Raw genomic sequence first — 13,342 nt, 5'->3', positions numbered from 1 at the left:
TATATATATATATATATATATATATCATTGCTTGCGTTTAAAAGTAGCGAAAAAGCAATGACCCCATATCACCCCCATTATGGCGACTTGCAACTACGTGGACCCACTAACGAGACTTGTATGAGGAATTCATTTTCGGGTATCTGTTGCTTGGTCTAAATTTGACTTGCTGGTTCTCGCCTAAGGAGCAAAAACAGTTGAAGCATTGCCGGCTCTATAATGTGGCGGAAAGTTAAGGCAATTGGGCCCCTCCCCCTCCTATGCCCTCAATTTCAAACAAAGCGTTCTATTTATCAATCATGCTCTCGAGTTGTGGCTGTTAGTCCACATGCTCCTCACCTATTCAGCGTGCTCTCGCGTACGCTTTCCTAGCCATCCATTATTGTCAAAACATCAACGATTGTTTGTTAGAAATATATATATATATATATTCGATGATAAAATTACTGACTTTTTTAACATGAATGCAAGATATTCGATTTTAAGAGTAATGCTACGTTACATTATATATAGTATATTGTAACTCTTGAATTATCACTTAAAAATAAAACAATTGATTTGTTATGATGACAATTCGCGGGTTTATTGTATATATGTTACGTGTTATATGTAATATAGTTAAGCCTTGATTTAAGTATTTTGGTTTTTGAAACTCTTTTCTTTTTTTTCCTCCCCCTTAAAGTGAGTAACTCCCGTTCAATATGAATCTAATTTGGCCAAATAACATAGTACATTACTTACTAGTCAAATACAATGGTAAAACACCGCATTGGTAAGCATAAGACATAGCCAACTAACTCACAAGTTAGGACAATACCTAACAGCATTTAACATTCATCTTAACTAAAAAGAAAAAAAAAATGTCTATTCTTGGTCTATTCAACTGACCTTAATAATTGTAAGTGAAAAATTAGTAAACAAAAAAAAAAAAAATTATATGTTGCAAGCTAATGCCTCATTTTGGATTAAGATTGAACCAACTGTAGTTTAAAAGATACAGTACTAAAGTGTTTGGTAAACACTAACTACTGTATTTTGAAAGTTATGTTGAGTTGATTTTGCACATGTATGATAAAAAATAAAAATAAAAATCACCTTAATACTACATATTACTAACTTTTATTTCATACTTATAGGTTTTTTCACAATAGTTGCAGTTACATCACCTTAATATTAAAAAAGGCTTAAACAACAAAAACTGCAATAAAAAAAATCAAGACATAGGTGGCGTTTGTTTTTTTGTCTGAAATCTGAATAGACCTGGATTAGTCTGAATTCTGAATAGGTCTGAATATCTGAATCTGAATAATATATTTATTTTTTTGTCTGAATCTCGGAAAATAAGTATTAAGTTGTTTGTTTTTTTCAACTTAAAAAGCTGAAAATGTGTACTTTTACATTTGTATCCTTATTAAATTTGAATGTCAAATAAATAATATATTAAATACCACAATATTTTAACATTTATAAGTAAAACTATATTCAAGTGAATACATAATTATTTTGGAATTTTAATATATAAAATACCATAAATTTCAAATTTTATCGTATATAATATAAGAAAGAAAAAACAAGGATATTTTTATGTGGGGTAAGTATCTATGGGTGAGTTTTGGGATAGACATGAAAAATAAATTATAAAACAGGGATATTTTTTACATTAGCAAGTAATTGACTTAATTCAGATTTCTCCATTAAGTAAAAAGCCAAAAAAATTAGCTTATTTTATTAAGTCAAAATTATCTAAAAAGTCTCATTAAGTTATAAAAACAAACACCTCTAATTAACTTAATTAATTAAGTTAAGTCATTTTAAGTCATTAAGTTAAAAAACAAACGCCACCATAGTCAATAAAAAAAATCACAATATAAAACACTCTGTGGCGATTAAATTTATTGATAAGTTGTATTAAGAAAATGTATTTTTTAATTAACATAAATAACTCTCTATATACATGTAGCTTACGTATTTATCATCTCCCCCCACCCCCCCTTCTCTCCTCTTAATTCGCAATAGGTTATACGTCTTTTGCAATTTTGTATAATCTATGGGAGTGGCTTCCTGAAGTAAAAGCTTAATTGAATGCTTATTGGATTGCCAAGAAGTTAAGGGCAAGTGGCTGGACGTGGGAGCTAGCCAACAAATAATATACCACTATAAGAGAAATTAAAATATGATGACGAATAATTGAATTTAACATCCAATAATGGGTGACATTAATTAAAGGTAAATGCAATGCCCCTTTAGCCATACCGTTTGAGCTAATTACATAATTGTTAAACTGATTTCAAATAATTACCTAAAATATCTATGTCATTATTCCCGTAATTGTTGGATAAAAAGTTAAAATAGTATTTTTGTTTAATTCAAACAACACGATATGTAGCATGTGAAAGATAAATAATTATTAAGTATACTTTAACGAAAATATAAACACGTATCAATAGAGCTCTTTCAATAATTTTTAAAAATACAGGACTAATTGAATAATTAACTCAAATTATAGATACTAAAAGAGCATTTATCTTTAACTAAAATACATCATTCGTTATCATAGACTGACTATTAATGTATTATTTTTTTTCTATACACAATAATCTTACATCATGTTTGTATAAAATATTAATACAAATAATTGAGATTTATTTTCTTGTATGTTATCGTCTAACGACCATCAGTGATAATGATGATTTTGACAAAGGAGGAGCTCGCATCAATCATCGATGGGGAACTGTGATTTTCTTTTGGAGTGTGAAAAAAGGTAAGAAGAAACAGTTGAACAAAATTACCCATAAAAATTCAAAGAATTGAAATATATATTTTACCTTCGCATCTATGCATTTCTCTCTCTCTCTCTCTCTCTCTCTCTCGCTGGCGCTTAAAAATTGGAGTGGATTGTATTCGGCCTTCTCCTACAAATTAGTTGTTGGCGGACTGGTGGTGACGACTGACGCTTATCCTAGGCTTAAGCCTTAAGCCTTCTAGAGTTTGAAAATTCCTTAATTTTATTTGTATCTGTTTTAACTTTTGCCCCAAAGCTTTGGGGATAGGTTGGGCACCCAGCTAGAAAATGATTACAATATGAAAAAGTAAATTTTATCATTGACTCTTTCTCTCTTTTCTGGATGAACGACTCATCATCAACAGATCATCGAATCATGACCAAATCTTATTTGTCTTTATCAACTTCAATCGACTCCATTATCTTTTCATAACAACTAAACTTTATACTATAAAATTCTAAGTAATTATCAAATTAAGTCAAATTTTGATAATGACTTCAATTTTGCTGTACGCTCAATGTTTATTAATGGTAGGAGTTTGGTTTATCATGAATCATGTATCGTGCATGCATCGTATGCGTCATGAATGCCCGAGCAATTCTCAGAAATAGTAACATGAATTATGGTCTTATTTAAGATTGAGATATTGTAGTTTTTAAGCTATAGTTATTGTGGAAAAAAAACTATAATTATGAAATTAGAGTTAATAATATGTAATAAATATAAAATTTAAATAATAATTTTGAAATTATTAAAAATATAATAAATTTTCTATCATATAAGTAAAAAATCATATTAATATGCTATGTAAGTTATAATAGATAGTGTTTACCAAACACTTTAGAATTGTAATTTTTAAGTTACAGCTGTCCAACCTCAATCTTAAACTCACCTTATGTCTTTATATTGCTATTTTCTTTTATTTAACATTTTGTAAACCTAATTTCAAATGATCGTATTTATTTTCAAAATTACAAAACATATTAATCTAAAAAAAATTAATGTTATTTTCACATAAAGTTTTTGTACATTTACTTTTTTTTTTCTTTCTTTTCATAAATCTATAAGGATTCGATGTCTTTGTCTTTACACATCGAGTATTCTGTACTCCACTGTCAGTTGTGATCATGATGAAAGTCTAATCATAAAGTTGATTGAAAAACAACTTAAAACAGATAACTTTCAAGCACATAATTGAGTGCCTACGTGCTTTTAGTGGCTTTGCCATTTTTCTTTCATTTTCCTGTCTCGCCCTTTTCTGCATTTTTTATCTTTTAAATTTCTTTACGACGAACGAATGAATCCCATAACTTCAAAAAAGTAGTGGGCGGCACGCAAGAGGTAGGAAAGACAAATGTTGCCACGTGAGTCTGGCCCCGCTCGCAATCTTTCCACACACCAACGAAATAAATACCTTACCTTGTTTTAGCAAATACACACACAAGATACGATATCTTTATCTTGTCTCTATATAAAGTATTATGTAAATTAAATGTCTATTACTAAAGTCAGCACCTTATCGAAATTCCATATGTTACACCCTTAGTTATATTTTAATTAAAATTGTATCCCATTTGCTCCGTTTTAATTTTTTCGGCATAATATATATACATATGTGTGTGTATGTGTGTGCGTGTGTAATATTAAGAATCTGACACGTCGTGCTGTATAAAATAATATTATATTCTAAGATATGGAAAAATACCTTATTCTGATTAAATATTCGGACACAGTTATTGAATATAATTGTAGCCAGTAAGATACGAGGGTGAGACATATGGAATTTATTCGCACATAGTTTTATCATCACAAATTAATACCAACCGTTTATGGAATCAACAAGATCAAGAAGGGATATGCCGTGCTTAATTTGCCTATAGGGTCAGTTTGGCTGATATTCCTTAGTTTAGAGACTTTAAATTCTTCCCACTACGAAGGGTTAGAATTCTAACGTTACAAAGTGATGTGATTTGAGTTCCATGCATGTATAATATTCTCTCAAAGGTTGTGCTTTGTATGTACATCCTTATTCGGTCTGCCTCTCAATAGAGACGCACTACTTAAATATATGCATTTTGACTCTTAAGACATTTCGAATTAACCCACCCACTCGCTCCTTTCACACCTCTTCTTGAAGTAACCTAAGTTATATTCTCTATTCATTAAATAATATTTTTAATATTATCATGTTTCATGCATAAAGAATATTGTTCTTATCCTTTCATTTATTTTTTTGATATTGCTGAAGCTGATCCAATTTCAATCTCAGGGGAACGATGATACAATTTCTACTTGTTTGTGTGATTGTCGTTAACACACCAGTTTACATGTATTGAATGAGTTTATCTATAATCGATTTAGATTTTTATTACTTTCTTCTTTTTTTCATTTTTCTCCAAAAAAAAAAAAAAAGGAAAGATTTTGGATCTACAACAGCAAGCCCAAATGTAGCCCATAAAACCACCAAGAGCTGGGGAGGCCCATCATCGGCCCTAATGCTCCGATTCTTCCAAGACCAACCCAAAGAGCTGTCTTTAGTAAGCTCCCCTTTAGTCAAAGCACAGCTGAACCCCACTTTAATCCGACATCAAACAGTTTAACAGACGAGCTATCTTTCTCAGTCCTCACTGTCGCTGAACGCCGAAATTGACAATGCCAAAAACCAGACAGCAAAAGCAAAACTCACTGTATCTCTCTCCTGTTATCACCATCGTCATCATCTCCATTTTATCTCCGTTATCACTTGCATCACAGCCGTCCAAATTCAGGCGGGCCCCACGCTTCGTCGGAAAATTGTCACACCTAACTGAACCCCCCCAACGACAACAACAGCAGCAGTACCGGTATGAGACCCGATATTTCGAGCAACGACTCGACCACTTCAGCTTTGCTGATCTCCCGACATTCTCTCAAAGGTACCTGATCAACACCGATCACTGGGTGGGCCCCAACCGTCTGGGTCCCATCTTCCTCTACTGTGGCAACGAAGGCGACATCGAGTGGTTCGCCGTTAATTCCGGCTTTGTGTGGGACATCGCTCCCAGGTTTGGCGCCATGCTTGTCTTTCCCGAGGTCTGTTCATTCACAAGTTCTAATTTTTATTTATTTATTTTTTTAACCTTTAAATCATCTATTTCTAGCTTATCGAATAATATGCAAAATGAAAACGTTGAATTAGATTTTTTTTTGGTGATTACTTGTTAAGTTTGGAGTTGTAAACCAAATTTCAATGGCAGCATCGGTACTATGGTGAGTCGATGCCATATGGAAGCACAGAAGTGGCATATCAAAATGCTACTACATTATCATATTTGACGGCCGAGCAAGCTCTTGCTGATTTTGCTGTCTTTATTACTAACCTGAAGCAGAATTTATCGGCTGAAGCTTCTCCCGTAGTGTTATTTGGTGGATCATATGGTGGAAGTAAGTAATACATTCCTCATTCTCTTTGATTTTGTCACTTAAATTGAAATGATAAAAGCTCCAGGTAACTTAATGTCTTTTGCTAAGAACATTAATTAATAACTAATGCTATGCTATGCTACTGGTGATATTGTTTGTGGATTAGTAAGTCTTGTATTTGCTTACGTAGAGTATTTGTCCAGATCTTCATTGTCATAGCTAGGCTAAGGGCTGATAATAGATTGATAGAATGTGTATTGGTAATGGGCTGTGTCTTAACTTTGTTTTTTTAATGGAATAGTGTTAGCTGCATGGATGAGGTTAAAGTATCCTCACATTGCAATTGGTGCGCTTGCTTCATCAGCGCCAATTCTTCAATTTGAAGATATTGTCCCACCAGAAACATTTTACAACATTGTATCCAGTGATTTCAAGGTGTACAATGCCGTATCCGTTACTTTAATTTTTGGTTTAAGTATGTATTAAAATAATCAGTGTATGTCTTACGATATTATTGCTATCTTATATTGTAGCGTGAAAGTGCCAGCTGCTTCAACACTATAAAGGAGTCCTGGGGTGAGTTGGTATCAGTGGGCCAAAAGGAGAATGGACTTCTTGAACTGACTAAAACTTTCCACCTATGTCGGTAAGAAAAAGGAAATGTATATCTCTATTTCAGTGATGGATTTTTTCATTACTGAGTTGAAAATCCTTATTTATACTATTCTGTTCGACTTGACTTCTTTGATTTTTGAGCTTGGTGTTTGACTGACAGGGAGTTAAATAGTACAGAGGATCTTGCAGACTGGTTGGAATCTGCATATAGTTACTTGGCAATGGTGGATTACCCATATCCTTCTGACTTTATGATGCCTTTGCCGGGATACCCAATAAGAGAGGTTAGCTGGATTTGTATTTGATTTGGCATCATCAAATAATTTTTACCCATGCACTCAAGCACGTGTGTATAAAACCGATTTACAGTAAATCTTATTGCTCATATTGAAAATACAGATTGGCAATCTTTAGTTCACTTTGCTTCTATGTTGATTATGGAATAATGTATTTCATTATGGTGTACTCTTTACTAGGATTCCTGACTGGACTGTTTCATGTCTTATAAAATTTATATGTAGTTTGATTTTTATTTTCTCAGTTGCTAGGTAAAGTCTGTTATGAAACTGAAAATTTCGGTCTTGCTTCGAACTTTCCATAAACCTTTTAACTTACTTCAGAGGTGATCATTAACGGGTTCATGTTGCTCCAAAGCTTGTATCCAACTGCTATCACACATTATTATGTGTTCATATGGACTGTGGTTGCTTTTCTATTTTCTTTGAACTGATTTATCCATGCGAATTTTGTAGGTCTGCAAAAAAATTGACAATGCTCCAGATGCTACCAGCATTCTGGAGCGCATATTTGAAGGAGTAAGTGTCTATTACAATTATACTGGAGATGTTGACTGCTTTCAACTGGATGATGATCCTCACGGCTTGGATGGGTGGAACTGGCAGGTGTGACAGTGTCGTAGTGCTATAGTTCAAATAATTGTTACATATGGTAACATCAATATCTTAAAAGTATCATAATCTCTTATGCTCTCTCATTGGTTTATTTTCCTCTCTAGGCATGCACTGAGATGGTTATGCCAATGTCTAGTAGCCGAGATAAAAGCATGTTTCCTGCATATGATTATAATTACTCCTCTTTTAAAGAGGAATGCTGGAATGATTTCAACGTGATACCAAGACCGCGATGGATAACCACAGAATTTGGCGGACATGTATGGGAATTATTTTAATCTGATGGAGTGAAACTTGTCTCTTTCTAATCTATTGTTTGGGTAGAATGGCGTTCATATGATTGAAGTAACAAATCTATGCATGATAATCAGCTTGCTTCTTCCTTATAATTGTTTATTGGTCCACTCCCTTATCATAGTTTTTGTTTGAATTATACATATAGATTAGGTTGGACTTGCATTGTGAGTACTTGATAACTCAGTAGGTAAGGTCTCTTCCAGGAGCACGAGAGGTCTTGGGATCGAGTTCACTCTCACCAGGGTGGTCAAGCAGTCATTTATTTATAAAAATAAAAATTGGGAAATGACTTATTATAATTGTATTTTTTTCCTCCTCAAGTCTTGATAACCTGAAAACCTATGAAGTGATTCCTCAGCAACTTGTCTTGATCAGGATATAATTTCAAATCTATTGTAATTTTTATCTCATTACTGTCTTCTTAAGTTTCAATAGTTTCAAATCGGGTGATTATAGATATTTTATTAATAAAAATAAATTTTCGAATGGCATAAGAGCATCTTTGTTATTGTAACTATACTTGCTTACAATTAGTGGAGCTTATGAAATACTTTCCAGAACCCCTGATTCTACAGATTCAAGGATGCTCTTTTAGGTATAATAGCAGGGTGGTAACAGTGAGTGCCTATTTCTAAATGGATTGTTAGTGTATGAAAACATACAATATGCTCATTTGTGCTCTGTGGGATATGTTAAGTAAACAACCTGTCGTGTTCTATACATAACAAATAGCTCATAGTTCTATGATTCTATGATTCACTGCAAGTAAAATGCTTATCTCATTCAACACTTATTTTCTTTTTATTTTCGTGAAGGATATCAAGAGTGTGTTGAAACTGTTTGGAAGTAACATTATTTTCTCAAACGGTCTATTAGATCCTTGGAGTGGTGGCAGGTGATTTCTTCACAAAGCTCAGGTGATAGCTATTATTTCCTAAGCTTCACTGTTCTGATAGTGTTTTATTACTTGTTGCAGTGTTCTGCAGAATCTATCTGAAACTATTGTTGCTCTTGTCACAGAAGAAGGTACTGAAATCATCTTTCTATATGTTCACTTGAATTTATATTTTAAGGTGACCATGTCTTGAATTCACCAGAATCGCCTAGAACTGGTTGGTGGGTGAACTTTGATTTTTATAGTAGCAATTGTTGCAATGATTTAGGTGAGATGGTCATTGACTTCCAACCTTACTATTTTTGCCACTGGACTATGATTTTGGACCTGCTGATAGATAATCCTTTAATGTTGTGTTTACTTGCTGGAGTGGGAGTGAGGAGTGTAGATTCCTCTCACTCCAGCGTTTACTTACTTAAAATGGGGAGGGATTGGGAGTCCCACTCCGTGGGCCTCACCCATTTTTGGAGTGGGGAGTGGGAGTGGGACTCCCATTGGGGGAGAATCTCAGTGGATCGTGGAATCCACTCCCACCTCTCCCATTTCTACCCTTTTTTTTATTTTATGTTTTATAATTAATAAAATAAAATAAATAATATTATATTTATTTAAATAATAATATTATATTTAACTAAATAATAATTTACATTGATTCTAAGTTTAAATTATTTTAAAATAATATTATTATATTAATAGAGAATTAATAAATATAATATTATTATATTTATTTTAAAAATAATAGTACTATATTTATTTAATAATAATAATAAATACTTTATTCTAAGAAAATATTAATTTTGTACTAAATAATATTATATTATTATTTTATATAATAATAAATTTAATATAATTATATTAAATAAAATAAAATAACATTTCATTTTATATTAAAATTAAAATTAATAATTTATTGTTCATAATTAAGAATATTAATAATTATAATAAATTTACAAATATAATAAAATAAATATTATTCATTAAATATATTTTTTATTAGTTTTGTAATTAAAAATTATAATTCTTTAAATAAGGATAAAATTGTAATTTGAAACTATTTACTCCCAATCCAAGACAAAGTAAACACATAAATTGGATTCTGATCTCCATTCCATGCTTCCATTCCAGTGTAAGTAAACAACCTACTCCCACTCCCACTCCACACTCCCAATCCTAGGATTCCCACTCCCCAGGATTCCCAATCCAATCCAAAAAGTAAACGCTACCTAAAAACACTATCTCCACTCTATTTCCATATAATTGGTGGTCAAACAAGCCAAAACTAGAGGGTCGTTAGCTTGATTTCATATCTGGCCCAGTAATCAAGATCAGGCAGGCATGGGAAGATTGTTGTCAATTTGTCAAGCTAACCGTACACTTGTTTGACTTCAAAAGGTAATTACCTAAATAAAGCCAGCAGCCCCTTTTTTGTGGTTCAGCGTTATGAGGAGGAGTAGTAGCTTTTGATTGATATGCCTTTGTGGCTTTGCCTGTGGTCTTGACTTTCTTGGTCTTTCGCCTGCCTCATTGCTGATCTAAGGCCTCAGTAAGAATGTTGTTAATCTTCAATGCAACCATGCAACCATCCTTTTGAATTTGTTTCATGCACCAATCAGTTGTTACTTAAATGTATGTTAAGGGTTCTTTACAGATGTCTAGACTCCAAATGCAGTTTTGTTTTTCAAGGGCAGCATATCTAGGAAAGGCCACGGAGGGGCATGGTACCCTCATGTTCTTCCTAAGTCGCACACATAATGAATGTTCTTTATGGTCTAAGATTTGCCATAGTGGAACCATAAAAGGCCGAAGGGAACAAAAAAATTGTGGAACCCCCAGCATCATAATTTTTCAAAAAAGAAGTGCTAGGATAAGAAATTTGAGCTGGCCCCTGTTAGTTATCATTCATTAGAAAAAGACCGCAATCTACTTTATAATTTTAACAGCTAAAGTAGCCTTTATTGTACTTTGACCCCAATTAGTTATTACATCCAACAACATGACCCCCCAGATCAAAGGTTTTAGCTCCGCTATGATAATCATCCATTATTGATTGTAAAGCACCAAAGTAGTACAAGTTATTTGAATAGGAATTCATTAGAAATTTTAGGTGGATCACCTTCCTATATTATTATTTTTTGGTACAGAAATTCAATTATTATGTGAGGTGAGATGAGATGTCTTTAAAAGGAATAAAAAGCTATATATCTGAAAATAAATGTTGAATTTCAATTAAAGCTTCAGGCATGAAAGTATGCATATACTTATCTTGAAAATTGTGAGACTTACGAATTTATTGTCAGATTTAGTTATTTGTGATATTTATTTTGACATTGAAAATACAATCTGACTATAATTCATATTAAATGAGACAACTTCTGATATTTACAATCAAACTATTATTGGGACTAGTTTACATTAAATTTTATCAAGTATTGCCCACATTTTAACCCTCCTAATATTCGAGGGATGTCTACTCCACTTATATTTCGTAAGGGAGAATACTGCCTCCACTCAATTACACAATACAATTGAGGATGTAATTACCCCCACAATGCTTTTGTGGGGGTTCGAATTGTTGCAAGCAGTGCTATTTGTGATATTTTATTCTAATTATGAAACTGATAATTTTTGGCATGCTGAATTAATTGCAAAAGTACATTGGATCTTTTGACGTCATAAATATATATGTCTGAACAAGGTTATCTGTCTACCCAACCATTACTTTGTGACCTATGCAGCAAAGACACTTCCCTATCTGATGAGATAGGACCCAATTGAAGCTATATTTTCCAAGTGATTTGCATGATGCCATTCACTGTTTGATAAGTTGGCTATTTGTGTAAATCTGTCAGAAGTGTAAGTGGGGTCACTGCTCACTACATTATTTGTGGCTAAGTGATATGTTAGTAATCAAATGCAAATGAAAGAGTTAACGATATGTGATTATCATATATAGCTAAGCTGCAATTTTTTTAATCCTAGAAGCGGTCAATACCTTTTGCCATTCATCAGGTGCTCATCACTTGGATTTGCGTCCTTCTACCAATGAGGATCCAGACTGGTTGAAAAAGCAGAGGGAAACTGAAATTAAGCTGATTGAAGACTGGATTGATAACTACTATCGGGGGAAGAAAGCAACTTTCAACATGTAGGACTTAAAGATGGTCGAGATAAGTATTTGTGTAAATCTCTTTTTCTTAATATCTGTTTATTCTATTTTGCCAGCTGACATTTCCTCTCAGTCAAAACATTTCACTGGCACTATGGAACCTCGTATTGTAAATAGAAAGATATTTTTCTTTCCCTAAGGGGATGAAGTTACATTGACGTTCTGTGTGGGTGATAGTTTGCAGGCGGTATATGTGTTCACCAGTTCTTCCTTATGTTGCTTGCATGTTTCCTTTACCAAGATGACCTTTTTGGATGGAATCTGATAGGGTCAGAAGCAACTGCTCTTTTCTTTTTATTTTGCCTTACCAAAACCTACTCTGCATTCCATCCTGCTCAAGGTAGTTCCTTAAGTATTACCCTGCCAGCAACGATACATCTTGAAATATACAGTTAGTTTCATGGGATTTGTGGACTGATACTGAGAATTGGGATTGTATCTGTCCTTGCACAGATTTAGATAGTAAATACTGGTTTTTATGTGACATGGTTTGGCAATAGTTGGATCATTGAAACTTGTTTAATCCTGGAAAAATACAGACACCAACAAATTTTGGATGGTTGATATGACATATTTGCTATCATGAATCACGATTTAGGAGTTATGTATTACAATGGAATTTAGATTCACAAACAACTCTAATTTTTGTAAAATCCCAGGTCCTTGGTTGAGCTTTCTGTCTTCTATTTATTTATTATTATTCTTTTAAAACAGCATTATCATTAAGTTGACATTAAGGGATCCTTTGAAGGCATCACATCACATTGGTGTCCTCTTAACCTTCTCTTCTCATCCATTTTGCCCTATCGAAGCGATTCCATTCTTGGGTCCAGCTATGTTGCAACAGTAGTACGGTATTTCTGTTGCTTTCAGTCACTGAATCTTATTATAATACAACTGTACAACTATACATCTATATCACTGTTGCAATATAGTTTTGCCCTCCATTCTTTGCAATAATCATTCTGAATCTCTGATTTTCAAACTCCTGCCGTTTTGCCTGACCAAGGAAAGACCTTATAGAAGAAAGGAACATTCTGGGCGGGTAAAGTGGACAAATATTAGTTTAATTCAAAAAAATAAAAAGAGAAAACGATATGATATCAAGAATTTCAAGCGAGCTATATCCGCCGACCCCCTGCTGCAACAATCAAAGATGATTTCTGCAGTACATGGCTGTATCAAATGCGTTATGCGTGAAACGACTAATATTCTCATCAAAGAGCGAAAGCAAATACTTCTGCCAATTAATTTTCATCGCGTCTCTTGTTCT

The 13,342-nt window shown here is 33.2% G+C and overlaps 1 protein-coding gene across 1 annotated transcript; it reads left to right on the top strand.

The window, feature by feature from the left end:
• Positions 1-5,319: 5,319 nt before the first annotated feature.
• Positions 5,320-12,283, top strand: LOC18037690 (lysosomal Pro-X carboxypeptidase). Its single transcript, XM_006426096.2, has 10 exons — positions 5,320-5,855; positions 6,020-6,206; positions 6,487-6,620; positions 6,719-6,831; positions 6,961-7,084; positions 7,553-7,702; positions 7,816-7,971; positions 8,824-8,903; positions 8,985-9,034; positions 11,913-12,283. Exons 1-10 carry the CDS (start codon positions 5,436-5,438, stop codon positions 12,050-12,052), a joined length of 1,554 nt encoding a protein of 517 aa, XP_006426159.1. The 5' UTR covers positions 5,320-5,435; the 3' UTR covers positions 12,053-12,283.
• Positions 12,284-13,342: the final 1,059 nt, after the last annotated feature.

This window comes from Citrus clementina, unplaced genomic scaffold (assembly GCF_000493195.1).
Source record: "Citrus clementina cultivar Clemenules unplaced genomic scaffold, Citrus_clementina_v1.0 scaffold_7, whole genome shotgun sequence".
NCBI lineage: Eukaryota > Viridiplantae > Streptophyta > Magnoliopsida > Sapindales > Rutaceae > Citrus > Citrus x clementina.
This window is presented reverse-complemented; position numbering and strand designations above follow the sequence as displayed.

Bases quoted from the DNA above. Each gene is read 5' to 3' on its own strand.
- LOC18037690 (XM_006426096.2), top strand. From the start codon at position 5,436: ATGCCAAAAACCAGACAGCAAAAGCAAAACTCACTGTATCTCTCTCCT. The intron at 7,085-7,552 runs GTTAGCTGGATT...CGAATTTTGTAG, and splicing joins CGGGATACCCAATAAGAGAG to GTCTGCAAAAAAATTGACAA. The intron at 7,972-8,823 runs GTATGGGAATTA...ATTTTCGTGAAG, and splicing joins CCACAGAATTTGGCGGACAT to GATATCAAGAGTGTGTTGAA.